Raw genomic sequence first — 22,060 nt, forward strand, 5'->3', positions numbered from 1 at the left:
GAATATTATTCTTTTTGTAATATTTCTCTATTTTGTTTCCTTTTAAACCCCCATTATTTACTTTTTTTTTTATTTATTTATTTATTTTTTTAAATTGATCTCAACTCTGTACACTGCTGCTGGAATTGTAATTTTCCTGAAGGAACTCTCCTGAAGGAATCAATAAAGTACTATCTATCTATCTATCTATCTATCTATCTATCTATCTATCTATCTATCTATCTATCTATCTATCTATCTATCTATCTATCTATGTGTACCTTCTGAAAACATTTTATTTATCTAATGACAGGAATGTTTACCTCCTGAACACCTTGTATTCCTCTGGGTCTCACCTCTGCGATTCACTGCGTATGAGCGCCCGGAACCTTCGAGTCCTGCCCACGCGCATGCGCATTTCAGCGCAAACCAAAGCAGGCGAAAAAGAGCGACGGAGGAGACGCAGAGGGAGACTTTGGCCCTTTCGGCTGAGCTTTTCGTGTGGATTTGGGTCTACAGACGCGTCAAATTCAAAAATGACCAGTGGGTATCGACATATATAAATTTACCGTAAGGCAATATGTACTTCACAACAATTGCATGCTCGTATTGTGCCTGTTGTTTCTGTGAGCTAGTTTGGGTGCCGTCTAATTGCTGGATTCAGACGTCATGTCCTCCCTCAGGGATGTTTAATTTTACTAAAAGAGCGCACCCATATTCAAACTGTTCTGATTAAAGACAGTTAAAATAAACCAAAATGCCTTAAAATATATTGTGACATTTATTTTATTCGAAAATATCTTCTTATATCCACTAGTGGGCCTACCGAAACCGACTTCGAGCAATACCATGTTCAAAGCGCTCCTATATTGTTAGTTGTCAAAATGGTCTTTTTCTAATTGTTTTTATTTTCGAACTAATTGTCTGTGAAATATGTATTCGATCACAATCTACGGGAAATATTGCTAATTGGCTGACCTGTTGTACTGACGCTTGACTTGTTGTTGTGTGCATGCTGCTCCACAGCGCCCCCTTGCCACGTCTGCTGCTTTTTTCACCCCGCTCTTTTTCTTCTGCTTTTTTTTCCATCCATCCATTTTCTACCGCTCATTTCCTTTGGGGTCGCGGGGGGCGCTGGTGCCTATCTCAGCTACAATCGGGTGGAAGGCGGTGTGCACCCTGGACAAGTTTCCACCCCATCACAGGGCCAAAACAGACAACATTCACACTCACATTCACACACCAGGCCCAATTTAGTGTTGCCAGTCAACTACTCAGGCCTTCGTATTGTGATGCAGACCCACTAACCCCTCTTCCACTGTGAAACCCGCTTTTTTTTCATGCTAAATGTTATTAGTTGTGTTGAGACAATATTACATTTCTCCTTATTTGTGTTGATTGAAGGTATTAAGCTATTATTAGTGTGGCTCACATGTACTTAACATTGTGTGGTTTTGCTCTACCTTTTTAAAGGGGGAAATCAACGTGAGCTTGCACGCCAAAAGAATGCCAAGAAGGCGAATGACAGCGGCAAAGGGAAGAGGGGCGATGACGGGCTGTCGGCTGCTGCTCGGAAGCAGAGGTAAAAGGCATTATTATCGTGCTCTCACTAGGCTGTCCGTTCCTTGCCGAACTTGGGAATTCCTGACTGACTCGGTGGACTATTTCCGGTCTTGATTATTTTCATAGTGGAAAGCTGTGACTTGCCATTTTTAAGTTGTGAGAGAAGCAATGCTATTATTTATTGATACTTCTTTATGACTCACACTAGCAAGGGAATTTTAAGTTACGACTTATAGCTTATTTTAAGTTTATTTACCTTATTGTCCAAGGTAGAGCTGGGCGATATATCGATATACTAGATATATCGCGGGTTTGTCTCTGTGGGATGTACAAAATGACTATATCGTGATATTCGGGTATACAGTACGTTCTCACGCAGTGCTAGCATTACAATACAGGCTCTCCTCGCTCTTTCTTGTCTGTCCTTCTCACAGACAGCAAGTGCACCTTACATACGTCACATACTGTCACGTCATACGTCACAAACGTATACGCCCTTGCGGAGCAGAGAGGTAACAGCATGGGTAACGTTAGCCGTGATGCTAGCGCATAAACTCAACTCGTCGTCTTTGGAGGAAGAAGAATACTGAGTTGCATCCCAAGAACACCAAACCTACTGTGAAGCATGGGGGTGGAAACATCATGCTTTGGGGCTGTTTTTCTGCTAAGGGGACATGACGACTGATCCGTGTTAAGGAAAGAATGAATGTGAGATTTTAAGCCAAAACCTCCTTCAATCAGTGAGAGCTTTGAATGGTTGACCAAATACTTATTTTCCACCATAATTTACAAATAAATTCTTTAAAATTCCTACAATGTGAAATCCTGGATTTTTTTTACACATTCTGTCTCTCACAGTTGAAGTGTACCTATGATGAAAATTACAGACCTCTGTCATCATTTTAAGTGGGAGAACTTGCACAATCGGTGGCTGACTAAATACTCTTTTGCCCCACTGTACATTTTAAATTGGCTTGCCTTTCATGGCACTCTCAGCCAAAAAGGTTCCAGACACCTGGGTTAAAGTTATGCAAATAAGGTCTTGTCTTGGGGTCATTACCGTATTGTGGATTGTGTCGGTTATCATGAAAAACTGTTGGCGATTGAGCAACTGTGTTAGCCATTTTATGACCTGCAATCATGCAGTGTCCTTGTCCACCTCTTCCAATTATTCAATGTACCAATTTTGAGTCAAGATCAGAGATTTGCCAAATGTGCCAGACTTTAGGCGCCTAAGTGTGTGATTGTCCTTGTGCGAGTACGCTCTAAGTTTGTTCCTAACAAAGTGTTTCTGCATTAAAGGGATGCTGAAATAATGCAGCAAAAGCAGAAAAAGTCGGGCGGCCCCGATGGAGGAAAAGAACCCCCAAAGTCCAAGTGAAGATCCAGAGTCAAGACATCCATTCATTTGTCTCCACCTCTTCCTGATTCTCCAGACTCCACCTTCATTCCAACGGATCTTAAATTCTCTCCTTGGGGAAAAATGGCAGTGGGATCTTTTTCTTCGGGGAAATTGGGAATACGCCGCGTGCATGCAGAGGAGCATTGGTGGTTTTTAGCAGCAGGAGAAAGTTGAACTATTGTCCACACTATTGTTGTGCTTTCTTTTCTTGTACAAAATACTTTCTCCTGATGAGGCTTTGAAATAAAGTATACATCTTTTTAGGTCATTCTCACATCTGGCACATTTTTATGTCACCTGGAATGCTTTGATGAGGAAGCAACAAAAGAACAGACATTAAAGAGAGGATGTTTGTGTTTATTAGTAAAACTATCCCATCGATCAATTTTCTACCGCTTGTCCCTTACGGGGTGGAGGGGGTTGCTGGATCTTATCTCAGCTGCATTCTGGCGGTAGGCACAGTACACCCTGGACAAGTTGCCACCTATTCCCCCCAAATAGTACAATTTCAATATTTTCTGGGAAAAAAAATAGGCATCAAATCTATTTGGACTTTGCTCAGTAAGCATCTACATTAGGGCAGCAACTAATAATATATTCATTTGATTGGCAGAAAGCTTTGTTCTAGATCCTGTTGCTTCAATGTAATCGTCTTGAGTGGAACTTTAAATGGTTAACATTCCTAACACATGTTAAGTTAAAGTTAAGTGCCTCGAACTAGAAATACGCTGACAGTTTCTGGGCATCTGCTGCAATTGTGTGTCGGTGCAAAGCGAGGGGCATTTTATAAAACATTTTATTAACGCACACATGCTAAAAGCTCAATTTTAATGTTGCTGGTGCACATATTTTAGAAAGGAAATAATGACAGTTATGGCAGGTAGAAATGTATACAACTTTTTTGCAGAATACAAGAGGCTATTCAATGTTGTATTTGATTACTTGAATAATGAAAATCGATAGCTTATTTTATTACAAAATAATCCATAACTGGAGCCCACATCGTAATTAACTGTACATGGTTTGCTTTTTCTTTGGATTTTTTATTAGTCCACCACAGATGGCTGTGAAGAAAAATAAATTACACAATCAGAAATGGAACATAAACAGAGTGAATGTTTTAGCGGCTCAGTACAATATGAGTACTAAAATTATTTACATACATTCTAGCAAGCTGGTTTTGATGTAGCATTTTATAATTTCACTAATATTTTTAACTCTAATAAAACTGGGTGGATGTTTTCGTCTCAATTGACGAGCCGGTAAGCCGGTCTTACATGGAGACTGAATTCTGGTATCACACCACTAGAGGGCAGCAAAGACCAGGGTATTTTAAACCAAAAATGCATAGACAACACTGTAGTCTATGCAAATATAATACAATGTTGCAATGTATTTATATTTGCATGATTTCCTATAAGAAAATGCAGGTTTCTACTGACCTGCACCCCATTTGCATAGATTCACAATCAGATAAGCATGCATGTGGCAAAAAAGATCTTTTCACATTTGTTCAATGGTGCAAAATGTCTTAAAGCTCACACATGACTGACTCCCAAGATGAAGCATGCACATTTTCCTGCAGAAGACGGCAAATGCCAGCAAATGTAATAAATGATCAAATCAATCTTCACAGTGGGCAAGTAGAGCAACCACAACAACTCACACGTCTTTGTCAAAAAACATTTATTTTTTTAATCATTTATCTTAAAAACTTCAAAATAAAGTGCTTTTTATGTACAATATAATAATAAAAACAACAGTCACAATTGATCTCCATAATACAAAAAAAAAAAATATACAGTTCACAATTATTTACACGACGAATAATATTTATAATAAGTAAAAAATAAAAATAAAAACAGGGAAATCATGCAGGCAAGACCACATTTGTCTACTTTTGTTATTCAGTCAACTATGGCGGTGAATAAGAAACTGACTGCAGAAGTGGATTATTTATGAATGCCGTTAGTCCTGTTGTGTTGTGCTGATCATGTGACTGTTTCAACTCAAAACAAAGCAATAAAAGATGGTGTCTACATTCATGTCCAGTACAGTATGTGGAGGAGCTACTCCAAATGAATTGCTGGTCATTAATAAATACAACACAGTGTTAGTTAAGGTCCAACATGTCAGTTTGAGCAGCTGTCAGTGTAAATGTTAGTCGGAAGATGTTTGTTCCGATCACGCTGTTTTCTGAATTTTGGGCAGCGATGTCACGCCTGGGTTGAACGACACACTAGCTAAAGGCATTTCTTACTTTGAATGAGTTCATCAAGCATATGAAAGCAGGATCTTTTCTTTTTTAAAGATGTGGTAAAGTCCTAATATTTTCAGGCCGGTAGCCAAAATGTTCATTTTTACAACTTACAATTTTCCCTTGGCCTCATTCTGGACACCCTCTCCATGGGTCCAGGCTTACCTGTAGACTGATTTAACCCCCCCATTGTTTACCTGTATCTCACCTTTTTTGTAAGGGGCGCAGGAAGTTGGCAGACCCGCCAGCGATCCATTCCTGTCTCCCTGTAATTTGATCCTGTTCTGTCTCCCTTTAATTTAAGATCGTGTTCTGTCTCCCTGTATTTTTTTTATCCTGTTCTGTCTCCCTGTAATTTTTTATCCTGTTCTGTCTCCCTGTAATTTTTTATCCTGTTCTGTCTCCCTGTAATTTTTTATCCTGTTCTGTCTCTCTGTAATTTTTGATCCTGTTCTGTCTCCCTGTAATTTTATATTCAGTTCTGTCTCCCTGTATTTTTTGATTCTATTCTGTCTCCTTGTAATGTTTGATCCTGTTCTGTCTCCCTTGTAATTTTTGATCCCGTTCTGTCTCCCCGTAATTTTTGATCCTGTTCTGTCTCCCTGTAATTTTAGATCCGGTTCTGGCTCCCTGTATTTTTTGATCCTGTTCTGTCTCCCTGTATTTTTTTATCCTGTTCTGTCTCCCTGTAATTTTTGATCTTGTTGTGTCTCCCTGTAATGTTTGATCCTGTTGTGTCTCCCTGTAATTTTTGATCCTGTTCTGTCTCCCTGTAATTTTTGATCCTGTTCTGTCTCCCTATAATGTTTGATCCTGTTCTGTCTCCCTGTAATGTTTGATCCTGTTTTGTTTCCCTGTAATTTTGATCCTGTTCTGTCTCCCTGTATTTTTTTTATCCTGTTCTGTCTCCCTCTAATGTTTGATCCTGTTCTGTCTCTTGGTCATTTTTGATCTTGTTCTGTCTCCCTGTAGTTTTTGATCCTGTTCTGTCTCCCTGTATTTTTTTATCCTGTTCTGTCTCCCTGTAGTTTTTATCCTGTTCTGTCTCCTGGTAATTTTTGATCCTATTCTGTTTCCCTGTATTCTTTGATCCTGTTCTGTCTCCCTGTAATTTTTGATCGTGTTCTTTCTCCCTGTAATGTTTGATGCTGTTCTGTCTCCCCGTAATGTTTGATCCTGTTCTGTCTCCTTGTAATGTTTGATCCTGTTCTGTCTTCCCGTATTGTTTGATCCTGTTCTGTCTCCTTGTAATGTTTGATCCTGTTCTGTCTCCCTGTAATGTTTGTCCGATAAATGGGATTGTGCTGAAAATTATAATTTCCCCTTGGGGATTGATAAAGTATTTGTGATTCTGAGGTAAACAATAACACAACGCAAAAAAACAAAACAAAAAAAGACTGTGGGTCAGCTAAAAACACATTTACGAAATAAATACTTTTTACAAAATATTTGCATTATTCAACCGGAACGTGTTGATTTCCAACAATTGAGCAATAGCCTGGCTTGCCTTAGCTAGCAGGCTTGTTTTCAAATAAGATTGGCTTCTTTCCAGACACTTTTGACTGTGTAAATTACATTTGGTCTTTTGTATTGTACATTAAGAAATATGTACGATGCGAATAAACTCAGACAATTTTTAAGTAAAAAAAAACAAAAAATAGCATCAACCTAGCGTTGCTAAGCTAACTGGCAAACCCAGCTGGTGTCCCTGCTTTGATATGCTTGATCAATTACCTGCTCGGTATGACGGAAGCGAACTGGTGTATGCAGGCAGAAAAGCATCATGGGAGAAAAGGATCAGTGTTCACTGGGTACTATCTCTACAACACACCTTGCACAATAAAGGTCCCGTAAAAAAACACACAATATTAAGCACAGATATAATCGAGGCAAAAAAAATAAACACTGACCACTTCTGCGCTCCGTGCTGTGCAATAACTAGTCAGTGTTCAAGGGAGCAGGGCATTATAATTGTTATATTTCATACGCGAAGACATGTGGTTTTGTACTTTTACTGGAACTCAAACAGCTTCCTTAAGTCTTTGGAAAAGTCTGCTTTATTTCCTAAGTCTCCATGAGCGAGTGTACTTAATGGTGTAGTGTACTTAAATGGTCCCTGCTTTTCTTTCTGGTTTTTCAGTAGTTGCATTTTTTTTTCCAAAACGGGTTTTCAGTGAAATGTGCAAACAACTTGCGAGTATTGAAACTCCCTGATTACCTGTGCTTTCACTTTCACATCCCATGCATGGAACCTGGACAGCTTTTACTTGTGACTCACTTGTGCCTTGGAAAGAAGTGAGGCGCCGTTGGACTGCACTACTTGGTTGAACCAGCAGAGGCGCTAGTGTACCTTCTTGGAAACAGGAGTTTGGAACATTTGAATAGGAAATTCTTCCATTCTTTTAGGAAAAGATATATGTTTTTATTTATTTTATTTAAAGTTGCTATCCGAATTCAACTGTATGTAATGAATTTCAAAGTCATTTATAATTTTGTTTTGGAGTACAGTCGTCCCTCGCTACATCACCATTTTAATTCACACACACATACACACACACACACACACACACACACACACACACACACACACACACACACACACACACACACACACACACACGTATACATATACATATATACACAAATATTTATGTACATATATATACATATGTATACACATATATACATAAACATATACGTACCGTTACACCCCTAATATATATATATATGTATATATATATATATATATATATATATATATATATATACACACACATATATGAAGCATATTCTATATATTGTTGGCCTAAAGGAACACGTATGTTTTATTTATTTATCTATTATGCATCAGTTATGTTACACAGTACAGGCCAAACGTTTGGACACACCTTCTCAATCAATGCCTTTTATTTATTTTCATGACTATTTATATTGTAGGTTGTCACTGAAGGCATCAAAACTATGAATGAACACATGGCAACAAAAAAAAGGTGAAATAATGAAAACATGGTTTATATTGTAGTTTCTTCAAAATAGCCACCCTTTGCTCTGGTTATTGCTTTGCACACTCTTGGCATTCTCTCCATGCGCTTCAGGCACACCTGTGAAGTGAAAACCCTTTCAGGTGACTACCTCTTGAAGCTCATGGATAGAATGCCAAGAGTGTGCAAAAAAGTAATCAGAGCAAAAGGTGGCTATTTTGAAGGAACGACAATATAAAACATGTTTTCAGTTATTTCCCGTTTTTTGTTAAGTACATAACTCCACATGTGTTCATTCATAGTTTTCATGCCTTCAGTGACAATCTACAATGTAAATAGTCATGAAAATATATATTTTTTATGCATTTCGTCTTCACCTCCTGCCTCATCATTGACACATCTCCACCTTGGTGGGACTTTGACGACAACAGCTGGTAGCACTTCAAGCTAACAAGACTGTCAGCAAATGACCGGCCAGAGTGGAGATGAACTGTATGGCAGCACTTCAACATGGACGTCAGTAACATAGCTCTGGCTTGAGTGATGCGGAATAACAACGAGGGAAGCGCAATGCTAACACGGAATGCTGACAACACCGCTCATGATCGCAGCTGCGGGTGTCAAGTTGACCGAGTTTTTAACTTACATCTGGGGTTTAGGCTCATGGAATCCCAGTTCTAACTTAGAAGTGACCAAGTATTGCCACGTTGTGGCCATGTTGTGGTGGCCAGGTGACAACTGTAGGAATGACGCTTGAAGGATCCTCCAGGCTGTCGGTGAGTGTTATTTTATGTTTACATGGTTCCAATGTTGTAAACAAAAAAAATTTAGAAGGTAGTGAATTATGAAAACATTTGATCTGTTAATAACAATCCTACTTTGTGGAAATGTGTTTATCACTATACAAATTAATCGCGGGGGACGACTGTTAATTATTTCACATTTTTGCCAAGTCTCCCTGTCCTTTCTTGTTTTTTTTGTGGGGCAGCAGTCACTGTTGGATGAGTGGCGAACAAAAATATATTTTTGTGCAACTCTCAAGTCTGAGTTTCTGCTCACTAAAGACACAGCATGGTGAGTAAAACCTGCTTTTGTTGTTCTTTCAGATGAGAAAAAACAAACAATTGCTATCCATTGGGCAGTGACCATATTGTATTTTTTGAGGAACGACTGACTGCGAATTCTGCCTAGCGACAAGCCACCACGCACACACGACACAATTGTGCTGATCTACATTGCTGTGCCTGCTAGCTGGCTAGCTAAAATTGCATTTCGGTTTTGACGTTTTGCCGGTTATTTGTAGTCTGTGCGGTTTAGTACATTAGTGTAGAAAGAAGAACAGACAGCGATAAGAGTATAGTAGTGTTTGTGGTTTGTACTGTAGGAAGGGGAGTCGTATTGCACCATTGGTCGCAGTTTACTTGACACATGAAACATGATGAATTTAGCAGGAGAGTGTTGAGTTTTTTAGAATGTGTTTCGCGGCAATTCCAACTTTGACCAGAGCGTCACTTGCAATGTAGATTGGCGCTTTCCATTATCATGACTGCATTGCGAAATTATTGACCCCCCTCTTCCTCTCACGCGAGATCCACCCAGGAATGGGGCTATATGAATCCCTTTCCTACTGTACCTCGGTGGTTGGTGTCCCAAATTTTTATTTTTATTTTTTTAAAGACTTCAGAAGTCTGAACTACCAGCCCTACCTTGCATGTCATGTTTGTTCTTATTTGTGCCTCAACCCTTCAGTGCTCTTTGCAACGCTAAAACAAAGATGGCGGGTAGTGGTGGTCTCGACACAATGGAACTATTGCGTTTGGATAAGACAATCAAGTTGTTGTTTTTTTGTTGTTTTTGTTTTTTTTGGCACAGCGCGCGCGATGATATTGCGCGACCCTGAAAATGATAACGGTGTGGACATGACTCCCCTTCTGTACCTGCCGATCACGTGACGCAGTGTGGCCGCCTCCTCCAGAGGTCCGTGGTGCATAAAACAGACTTTTGACATACATTCGAGAGAAAAGTCACGCTCCCTGTAAAGAAGACGTCCTTCGTCTTCCATCGTGATGAGAATGCGTCACATGACTTTGTTTTCATCCACCCTGAACCTGAAACGGTACCTTTCGTGCGGCCTGGGCAGTGGAACTGGAGGACTGGGGCTTTAAATACTGATAGAGCGTCCGATGTCCGAGTTGTATGCAACGAGCGGCCATGAGGATGTGACGGAAAAACAAACTGTTGGTAGATGCGGCCATGAGCTGCTTTTCCACGCAAACGGACCTCCGGCTTCAGAGCGAGGACAGAAAGGAAGATGAGCAAAATAAAAAAATGTCCTGCCGGTCTCACACGATGGAGTCTTTAATCTCCGAGCCTAACCGCACACGAGGCCGCGGGAGCGTGGGCGAGTATTCCACGTGGCTCTCCTTCACGTTGAGAGGTCGCCCGTCGGACGCGTCGGAGAAGCTCTTGCTCTCCGGGGAGGACTCCCGTGTGGGCGTGCTGCAGATGTAGTTGTCGTTGAGCGTCTGGTAGCCCTTGTGGTCGGAGGTGGAGACGGGGATGGTGCTGCCGTTGAGCGGCAGGCTCTCTGTGGGCTTCCCCGCCATCCTGGGCTTCTTCTGCTGCATGTTGGCGCACTCGCCTTGCTTCAGCATGGACTTCATGTGGTCGCGGTTCCTATAGATGACGAACAAGGAGAAGACCACCAAGGAGAAGGCCAGCAGGGCACAAACCACGATGAGCTCGTTCCAGTAGGTCTTGGTGTGGATCTGCTCCGAGCGGGACTCGCCGGGCAGGATCATGGTCTCCACGGGCTTGATGTGCGGCGTCCGGGAGTGGCCCATCATGGTAGTGCTTTCCTGGCGAGGCTCCGCCCTGACACAGTAATTGGCCAGCAGTTGGCGGAAATTCTCCTCCTCAGACCAGCACTCGTAGGTCTCCATCTTGTCCACCTGCGCCACCACCACCAGGCTGCCCTTGGGCGTGGCATACAGGAACTGGCTGGCGCTGGCGCTGTAGCGCCACTTCCTCTCGGCCAGGTTGGAGCGCAGCTTGCAGGGCAGCACCCGGAAAGTGTTGGCGGGCACCGTGATGAGCTGGCAACGGGAACCACCTATGTAGCAACACAACAATAAATACGTGTACAATAAATACGGCAAAACTTGAAAAAATACACACGGTAATATCCCTGATCATTACCACGTTAAACCCAGATTCCGATCTAACAAAGGTCTTAACTCACTCTCTTTCTATGCCACATCAATGTGGAATGCACTCCCAACAGGTGTAAAACTAAGTGCATCTCTATATTCCTTCAAAACTGCTCTAAAACAACACCTCCAGGCAACTTCAACCCTTCACTAATACCCTCCTCCATTCACATCCCATCTCCCCGGATTATAAATGACCTATTGTAAATAATCAAATGTATTTCTAATGTATTTACTTGTTCTTATGCTATCTGAACTCACAATGTTTTCTGCTCGCTGTACATATCCCACCAAGTAAAACCTACACTGTTTGAAGGTCCATTTCTCTGTTGATGCAATTGTTGATGACTAAAGTACTGATATCAACCAAAGCTCCTCATCCCACCCCCCGATTGTAAATAATGTAAATAATTCAATGTATATACTATGATGATTAACCTGTGTGATGACTGTATTATGCTGATACTATATATTTGTACCATGAATTGGTTAACGTAGACCCCGATTTAAACAAGTTGAAAAACTTATTCGGGTGTTACTATTTAGTGGTCAATTGTACGGCATATGTACTGTACTGTGCAATCTACTAATAAAAGTATCAATAAATCAATCAATCAATCAAATTGCAATGAAAGCATTTACAGTAATACCTCAACTTAAGAGTATTTTGAAAAAGGGGTTTCTCTCAGCTAACTCAAGTTACAAAAATATGAGTTACAAGCATCGTTGCCATGTAGCACAAGCCTGGGCAATTATTTTGCTTCGGTGGGCCAAACTTAGAGAAAAAAAATGTGTCTGGGGGGCCGGTATATCTTTTTTTTAGGAACACTAATACAAAACGTCACAATAATGTCTGAATGCTAAAAACGTTATGACAGACCGTCTTAAAAAACAAAATGGAATTTTACATTTTTTGACTGAATGAGACACCCAGAATGTACATGAAAATGAAGAATGTGGGATTTAAAATATTAACTATGAATGATAAAACACTGAATATTGACAACATATGAACGTCACAGCCCCTTTCGATTGACATATTTTACAATCAAGCAAAGCGCAACAAAAATGCAACAAACAGTGAAATATGGAAAAAAACCAAACCCACCTCCAATCTGATACATCACTAAGCTTTAGAACTATGTTGTAAAAATCCCTTTCCGCGTCTGTCCCTGACACCCGAATTTCAGGCTGACATTCTGTGGAAACGCTCCCCACCCACACTGCTTAGTGCCTTGTCTGAGCTGCTGTAACTTACGCGAGCGATTACCATAGTAACTAGTATATCATGCAAAAGCGCAGATTCCAACCATTGAAATACTTTGTAAAGTTCACGACTTACTATAATTTGAAAACATCACTGCACATCATAATGGCGGCTAGTTTCCATCTTAAAGGGGAACATTATCACCAGACCTATGTAAGCGTCAATAAATACCTTGATGGTGCAGAAAATAGACCATTTATTTTTCTAACCGATTTCCGAACTCTAAATGGGTGAATTTTGGCGAATTAAACGCCTTTCTGTTTATCGCGCTGGAGGCTATGACGTCAGAATGTGACGTCGCCGAGGTAACACACCCGCCATTTTCATTTTCAACACATTACAAACACCGGGTCACAGCTCTGTTATTTTCCGTTTTTTTGACTATTTTTTTGGAACCTTGGAGACATCATGCCTCGTCGGTGTGTTGTCGGAGGGTGTAACAACACTAACAGGGAGGGATTCAAGTTGCACCAGTGGCCCGAAGATGCGAAAGTGGCAAGAAATCTGCCGCCAGACCTCCATTGAATGTGCCGGAGTGTCTCCACATTTTACCGGCGATGCTAAGGCAGATATGGCACAGAGATGTATGGATAACCTGCAGATGCATTTGCAACGATAGTCAACGAAATCACAAAGGTGAGTTTTGTTGATGTTGACTGCCAGCTAATCGATGCTAACATGCTACGCTAATGTATGCTAACATGCTATTTACCGGCGGTGCTAAAGCAGACATGGCACAGAGATGTATGGATAACCTGCAGATGCATTTGCAACGATAGTCAACGAAATCACAAAGGTGAGTTTTGTTGATGTTGACTGCCAGCTAATCGATGCTAACATGCTACGCTAATCGATGCTAACATGCTATTTACCGGCAGTGCTAAAGCAGACATGGTACAGAGATGTATGGATAACCTGTAGATGCATTTGCAACTATATTACGTTTCCTTCCACCCACATTTAATGCGAAAAAAACACTTACCAATCGACGGATTTAAGTTGCTCCCGTGTCAAAAGATGCGAAAGTCCTGATCGTTTGGTCCGCACATTTTACCGGCGATGCTAACGCAGCTATTCGGCCATGCTATGACTATGAATTCGCTCAATAGCTTCAGTTTCTTCTTCAATACTTTCATACTCCAACCATCTGTTTCAATACATGCGTAATGTGTTGAATTCCTTAAGTCACTGAAATCCGAGTTTGAATCCGAGCTAATGTCACTATATCTTGCTGTGGTATTCCCATTGTTTGTTTACATTGGCAGCACTGTATGACGTCACAGGGAAATGGCCAGTGTCTTCGCAGAGAGCGAAAATAAGGCACTTTAAAGCTTTATTTAGGGATATTCCGAGACCGGTAAAATTTTGAAAAAAACTTCAAAAAATACTGATTTTTATTGTTTTTAACCCTTTTGAAATTGTGATAATGTTCCCCTTTAAAGATCTAAAAAAATTATTTGGGAATGTCCGACGGGCCAGATTGAAAAGTTTAACGGGCCGCATGCGGCCCCCGGGCCTTAATTTGCCCAGGTCTGGCTTAGCAGATGTCAAAGTGAACCCCATAAGATCCGACCCAAACATCCGGTCTTACTCGCTAGCATTAGCTTAGAGCTAGAGATGGACATAACTTTGTTTCCCAACCATGGGAGCAAATAAATTATTTGTGTATATCACTGCTAGTCTGCAACGTACTGAAGCAGAATGAGTCTTATGTCAGCCAAGGATATTAATATACTATCTAAACGGTGAACATTTATCCATGAAAATATGAAAAAGCTGCTGATAGTGTGTTTGACAGAAAAGCAGCTGATACCATAGAAGTCCCCCCTCCAAGGTAAATACAGTACATAATTGTTCTATCAATTCATAAAACTACTAGTAGTTGTTAGTAGTACATGCTATTGTATTGTTCATCATGCAATATTTCTTGTACCGTGTAGCTTTTTTATTTATTTTTTTCAAATAGCATGTTACTTGTTAATTATGCTGTTCAATTGATTTCAATGGGAGATGTTCGAGATACACACGTTTTGTCTTAAGAGCTCTGTCACAGAACCAATTAAGCTTGTAAGTTGAGGTTCTACTGTTTCTACAATCTTATTTTATCAGACCAGAAGGACCAAAACAATCTTTAAAAAAAAAAAAAATGTTGGACTTCTTTTTTTTCAGTAGAAAAATCTATGGGAAAGTCGGACAGAAGGTGTGTTGTTTTATAAAAGTAAATACAAAATATGGAGATACTGTACATCATGGGTGTCAAACTCTGGCCCGCGGGCCAAATTTGGGCCGCCATGTAATTTCATTTGGCTTTTGAAGCAATATCAAATTAACATTAGAGCTGGCCCGCCGCTGTAACACCGCATTCACCACTAATACTCATACTCGTCAACCCTCCTGATTTTCCCGGGAGACTCCCAAAGTTCAGTGCCCCTCCCGAATTTCTCCCGACTTCCACCCGGACAATAATATTGGGGGCGGGCCATAAAAGCACTGCCTTTGGCGTCATGGCCGGCTCTACGCAGGAGCAAGAGGGGGCAGAGCCCCCTTAAATAAATGTCTTGCCCCCTCAAATCAAAATTTGAGAAAGCAAATTTTAATAAACTAACAAAATTACTAAATTACAAGTTGACAAAATTATCTGCACTAGCGGAAAAATCAGCCGAAAAAGGGACACACACGATTTAGTAGTGTCGGCTTCCCTCTCATCCCTCCCTCCGCTGTGCGTGTATTCACCATTCCACAGGCTGCGCAGCAGACACACACCCGCACACACCCCTCAGCCCTCAGTAAACATCCAATCACTGTTGCAGTATGAAAGTAAAAGAAAAGGAAAAGTGGTCTACTTTTATCATATACTTGTTAGGATGGGTGTATTTGTGTAGTCTTATCTGTCATAAACACGTTTATCGTCGCGGACTTTCGGTGCTACGGAGTTCCTTTATTTATTATTATTTTTTTATTTACAACTTGACGAGAGCAGTGACAGCGGAGGCTCTGAGCAGCAGTGGTTTGGAAGGCAGAGAGCCCCCACTGTCCCTGTAATAAGCTACAAGTCATTTATGATGCTGTTAATGACGGTAAAAATGAAACAGCTTAGCAGTCCTCCTCTGCTGTCCTCTGTTCAGAGCGGAGTCCCTAGCAACGGCCCGTTTTACTTAGCAACGGTCTGGCAATCGACTGCTGGAATTCTTTTTCTGTTGTTTTTCTTGTAATTCTACATAGTCAACCTTTAATGTTTCAATCTACATTTTGTAATAAACAAATTATAAGTTTCATTTGATATGACCAAGACACCTAAAAACAAAAACAAAAACGTTTTCATCAATTTACAAGCAAGTGCGCAACACACATACATTGGAGTGAATGAATTTTGTGCCCAGATGAGTGCCCACGTCCACTGCATGTGACAAACTGAAGACAAGTGACCTGTGTCTGACAGACACCTACGTGAAGTCCCGCCCCAGGCTGTAGTCCTGCACTGTTGTTGTTTTTCTTCATGTAATCACAGCGGGTTTTTTCTGTTGTTGTTCAAGCTTATTTTCTGCTCCAGCTTCCAGCAGCTCACAAAGAGAAAGTTAATGCTCTGTAATGCATCCATTTTTCAGAGCATTTAAAAAGTCTAGTCCTGCTCCTGCATGTAGTAGTAGCAATGATGCTACTGCTAGTACATCAGGGACAGCAGCCAGCAATACTGCACCTTTAGCACCAGCAAGCGCTGTTTCTCCTGCACCAGCTCCCTCTGTCCCCCCAACAAGCGCTCCCCCAAAGCAGCCTGCTCAGCTACCCAGTGACTTAAATGGCAACGCACCATCTCAGCCAATACTGGGTGGTTACCCTAATCATGCATTTGGTACAACAATAAGATCATTCAATCCTGCCTGGTACCGCACACGACCATGGCTCGAGTATTCTGTGGTGCGAGACGCCTGCTTCTGATTCCCCTGTCGGAAATATGGCAGCGCTGTTAATGTTTCCCCCCCTGAGGGATTGCCACCTTATTGTGGTCAGGGGCTTTGCGTGCCTCAGTGACCGTAAGAGCTATACCAGCAGGAGCTTAGTCTTCAGGTGGGACACCCAAGTTGGACAGGTCTAAAGGTAGAGGCCTGACAAAGTGCAATCCACTACTCCAGGTTGGGGTTGGACACATAGCTAACGACCCATTTCAATGAAGAAAGCATCGTTACTATAAGCACAGAAAAAAAAGTGCTGGAGCATGATGTGTACACAGGATGCCCCCTTCACATTTCTGACTGCCCCCTCATATAAATGGGTTGTACTTGTATAGCGCTTTTCTACCTTCAAGGTACTCAAAGCGCTTTGACACTACTTCCACATTTACCCATTCACACACACATTCACACACTGATGGAGGGAGCTGCCATGCAAGGCGCCAACCAGCACCCATCAGGAGCAAGGGTGAAGTGTCTTGCTCAGGACACAACGGATGTGACGAGGTTGGTTCTAGGTGGGATTTGAACCAGTGACCCTCGGGTTGCGCACGGCCACTCTCCCAATGCGCCACGCCGTCCCTTATATAAGCATGCCTAGAACCGCCCCTGTTTGGCGTTCTCTACATGTCGCCACCTCCGCTTTCTTATCCATACAAACAGCGTGCCGGCCCACTCACATGATATATGCGGCTCATACACACACACGTGTATGCAAGGCATACTTGGTCAACAGCCATACAGGTCACACTGAGGGTGGCCGTATAAACAACTTTAACACTGTTCCAAATATACGCCACACTGTGAACCCATAGCAAACAAGAATGACAAACACATTTCGGGAGAACATCCGCACCGTAACACAACATAAACACAACCGAACAAATACCCAAAACCCCTTGCATCACTAACTCTTCAGGGACGCTACGATAAACACCCCCGCTACCACCAAACCCCATCCCAACTCAAACCCGCCGCCGAAAAGAGGCATTCAATCTGTATTTTTATTTTATTTGATATGCCATTGATATTTTTTAATTATTATTATTTAAAACTGGATTTTGCATGTCACTATGAAGTTATATAAGCCTTGCTTGGTCAATATTCAATGCAAAACTTGTTTGGGTCCCTATTAAAGGATTAATTTGTTCAACCTCGGCCCGCGGCTTTGTTCAGTTTTAAATTTTGGCTCACTTTGTATTTGAGTTTGACACCCCTGCTGTACATGCTTCGAATTGAATGTATATCTGTATACAAATACCTCACTATACATAAATATTTATTGTGTGTCATTTATAAGAAGCTTGCCTAAAAATATTTGTCAATCATTGGAGTTTATTGCGGGGACTTTTTACATTTTAACTTTCAAAATAAAAATTAAAGACATTTCAAAATACATTACACAATTATTATTGGAATGCAATGATAAAATAATTAAACATTAAGCAATTATTTCAACATCTATATCTACTTTTAAAGTATTTTTTAGAATATAAAACATTCATTACTTTTTATATCATTTAGTTTTGTAATAAATGTGCCATTAGTTTTGGTTGCTGATGTATTGACTGTTAATAACTTGTCTGCACATTAGAACTGCAACACATAATTATTTTATAGTCAAAAAGTCAAACGGTTATTGCTTATGATCTGTTGTAGATGTTTGAGTTTGACGTTGGGTTGGCGAATTTTTTTTAACTCATTTTGAAAACCTATTACAGATGTAAACATGACATTCAGTGCAAAAAGTATCATTGTCCAGTACTGTTACGGTTATTTAGCAGTAGTTATTTACCTAGAGGAATACAAGTGCAAAGGTGAACATTACTGGCGGTCTATCAATTAAAATTTTCCATCAAAAATTTAGTATGATCAAATATGGTTCCTTGCTCAATAAAGTGCTAACTAAAACCAAAGCTAACAGGCCTGTAGCTTAACTTTCAGTACAGACATTGAAAACAATGTCAACTTGATTATTGTGTTGTACAAGCTGATAAAAAGTCACCAGTTCCCCTCAACATGCAAATGTACTGCTTGTGAACTACACGTTATGGCGTTACACTCACGGGCAGTTGTGGGTCGAGCAGATCTGGGGCTGGACAGCGTCCTGTTACAAATGGCCGAAGTGTCAGCCTCCTCCACATCCTGCTGCCAGTGGCTGATAAAAAACATGACAGACAAAAAACAACAAACATGACTGCTGGAGTTAAGCGACATGTGTTCATATTCTCCGCTAGTCTTTCATGAGGAACATGTTCATAGTGGCAGATGGAACTACATTCTTGTGTAAGTTTGGGACATCAAACTGACAGACCCATTTTCATTTGTTGTCATTTAGGTTGACAAAAATATGTCAATAGTTATTGGAACCTGTGAAGTAGAATACCCCTGATATTGAACAACTGTTAAGATTTGTAATGTATTCCTGTAAAAAAGTGCTTGTTCGTGCAGTTAGTGTCTCAAAGTTGGACATTTACAGTTTGGTCAATTCTATCAACGATTTGATTAAACATTTTATTGATGCTATGAAATAAAAGAGATATACTTTTTTTTAGCAAATTGATCAGTGTTTCAAAAAAAATATCAGGAGTGTCCCGATACAACCTTTTAACTTCCGATACAATATTGATATTGACTCATATTGGTATTTTGTAGTGTGGAATGCTAGAAAAAAGCTTGATCAAGGTAAATGACTTAAGCAGAGGATAATGGTAGGTGTTATACAATGTATCTATCTGGAATTCACTTATGTTGTCTTTAAGTTGAAGTGGAGTGGTATTTTTCAAATTTTTTTTGCAAAACCTAGTGGCCACAATAATTCATATCATTAAGGGCAAATTGATGGACGGATAAGGTATTGTGTAGTAAGTTAAATGATGCGGACATGTTACTGAAAACTTTCTAATAAGCCTTGGAGACTTTACATATATCTGTTTTTTTTTTTTGATTGTAAGATACATCCTCAGATGCACTGGGACACATCCTCAGTGATGTGCCTGAGATCACTGGGGGTTTCGGGTCTTTCAACATCATACCCCCTCCTTCAGGTGACCCAGCCAGGGTTGATCAGACCCCAGCTTGTGTCCCAGTAGCATTGGCCCACAGTTCGCTCCTCCTGATCCAAAGCCATCTAGAGGCTCTCTCTGCTGCCTCCATGGTGGCCTTGATGGCCTTTCTTTTCCCATCACCTGTGATGCCAAGAAGTGTAAACACCTTACACAGTGAGCCTCTACACCCCACTTCAATGGGCTCACAGCATGCCTTCCAGCCTCCTCTGCGGCATTGCTCGACTAGCTCCTGGTACTTTGACCGCTTCGGCTCGTGTGCCTCCTCTATGCGATCCTCCCAAGAAACTGTCAGCTCTATCAGTAGCACCTGCCGTGAAGATACCGATGTCAGCAAGATGTCTTGCCTCAACGAAGTTGTTGTGACGTATTCTGGAAACTTGAGCTGCTTGCCCAAGTCCACTCGAAGATCCCAGTCCAATGCTGAGGTAAGGAGACCGGCTGCTGGTTTAGGCTGACTTTGGATGCTCTCCAGCCCTAACAAAGGCAATTCTCCTTTTGCCAAGTTGTTGTTTGCTGCTGTTGTTTTTGGCCGCAGCTTTAGCTATGACTTCAGCAACGGTCTTCAGCACTTGGTCGTGCCGCCAGCGGTAGCGGCCCTCCCGCAGAGCTTTAGAGCAGCTGCTTAGGATGTGCTCCAGCTAGCCTTTCCTGGAGCACAGCACACAGGCTGGAGAGTCATTCATGCCCTAGAGATGGAGATTGGCTGGGCTGGGTAGGACGTCGTAGACAGCTTGAACCAATAACTTAATGCGCTGGGGTTCAGCCAACCTGATCTCAGACCAGGTCACCCTCCTCTCCAGTGCACCATCCCACCTTGTCCATGCTCCTTGCTGCCGCATACCCACCATCCGGCTGGTTCGCTCCTCCTCAACCTCTGCACGCACCTCCTTCAGGACTAGCTGGCGTTTGTCTTTATCCTGTGCCTTATTATAGTGTGGTTGGGGGAAGGATCCCAGCCCAGCACAGCCTGTAGCCACCGTGCCCACCAGGGCCCTGTATCTCAGCCGAGACTCAGCTACCTCCAGGCTTTCCTGAGCTCTCCACTTCCTGCCAGTTCGCACCACGATGCCTGCTGATGCCACTTTAGAGTCCTTGGAGTCACGATAGAGCAAAGCCTCTCGAGTGCGAGAGACCCTGAACTCCTCGTCCAGGCTACTAAAAGGGAGCTGCAGCTTGTTGGTCTTCCTATACAGTTCTGTACTGCACAGGCTGCGTGGAAAGCCCATCCATCGGCGGAGGTAGCTGCTGATCTTCCTCTCCAGAGTCTTCACTGTTGACAGAGAAACCTCATACAACAACAGAGGCCAGGGGGGTAAGACGCCATGCTGGTAAATCCACGCCTTAAACCGGCCAGGTAAGCCAGACTTGTCTACAGCCGTTAACCACGTCTCCAGTTCCTTGATGGTCGTTTGGATTGCTGCAGTATCCTTGAGACTACCGTCAAAGACCTTGCCCAGGCTCTTGACCGTTTTTTCGGTGATAGATGGGATTGCTGTGCCATCCACGAAGAAGCGGAACTTGGCTGCCAGTTTTCCTTTCTTCAGAACCATCAACCTGGATTTAGTTGGTTTAAAGCTCATTCTTGCCCAGGAGATGAGCTTTTCCAGGCCCTGGAGAATTCATCTTGCGCCGGGCACTGATGTAGTTGTTACAGTGACTGTAAGTAATATGCAACTATACATTTTTTGATACTTGTGTATAATGACAAATGCCATGTTTTAAACTACAATATTTTTTAATAAAGGACCCTTATTTCCTACATCTAGCTTGTGTGCTATTGTGTGCTTAGCTGTTGTGTAGCTGCAAGTTCCTAGTAGCCTATAACCTACAATGTTTACTTCTCTAAAATACAAGAAAAACAAAACCTTGTGTGCTTATTGAAAAACATTTTGCTCTTAACTGGTTGTCCAGCTTTGTACACGTTAACACACATAAGGAAAGCTTGTATTGGAGCGGTTAAGTCGGAAATTTTAGATACAAGCCAATATCATCCAACATCGGATATCACTATTTGATCAGAACACCTCAATATGCATTTTCTTGTGATCATAGCTGCGGGTGATAATGACCAAATACCGGTAATTAATTAAATTAATTTGTTGTGCAGCTGGAATAGGCTACAGCACCCCCCACAACCCTGAGAGAGACAAGCAGTAGAAAATGGATGGATGGATGGATGACTTGTCACCAGCTTTTTTTAAAATGCTGTGGTGAATCCCATTCTTAAAAAGCCTAATCTTGATTCGGTGGAGCCTATAAATTACCAGCCCTTTTAAAAACTTCCCATAATGTCAAAAATCATGGACGAAGTGGTATCCCAGCAGGTAACCATATTTCTGGAACAGCATTATTTTTATGCGACATATCAATCTGGCTTTTGGTCAATC

At 41.6% G+C, this 22,060-nt stretch overlaps 2 protein-coding genes across 4 annotated transcripts in view; one reads left to right on the plus strand and one right to left on the minus strand.

The window, feature by feature from the left end:
• Window positions 1-366: 366 nt before the first annotated feature.
• serf2b (small EDRK-rich factor 2b) lies at window positions 367-3,218 on the plus strand. The gene is made up of 3 exons (XM_061878382.1): window positions 367-522; window positions 1,453-1,561; window positions 2,845-3,218. The coding sequence occupies exons 1-3, from the start codon at window positions 390-392 to the stop codon at window positions 2,921-2,923; spliced, it is 321 nt and encodes a 106-aa protein (XP_061734366.1). The 5' UTR covers window positions 367-389; the 3' UTR covers window positions 2,924-3,218.
• Window positions 3,219-4,615: 1,397 nt separating this feature from the next.
• The window catches only part of LOC133537332 (semaphorin-4B-like), a 156,582-nt gene continuing 139,137 nt past the window's right edge, over window positions 4,616-22,060 (minus strand). For all 3 annotated transcript variants that reach the window (XM_061878370.1, XM_061878374.1, XM_061878365.1), the window contains 2 exons: window positions 18,672-18,763; window positions 4,616-11,294 (listed from right to left, as the gene is read on the minus strand). In XM_061878370.1, the coding sequence (XP_061734354.1) occupies window positions 10,525-11,294; window positions 18,672-18,763 (862 nt within the window). In that variant the 3' untranslated portion in view covers window positions 4,616-10,524. The remainder of the gene's footprint in view (window positions 11,295-18,671; window positions 18,764-22,060) is intronic.

The sequence above is a fragment of the Nerophis ophidion genome, linkage group LG02 (genome assembly GCF_033978795.1).
Source record: "Nerophis ophidion isolate RoL-2023_Sa linkage group LG02, RoL_Noph_v1.0, whole genome shotgun sequence".
NCBI lineage: Eukaryota > Metazoa > Chordata > Actinopteri > Syngnathiformes > Syngnathidae > Nerophis > Nerophis ophidion.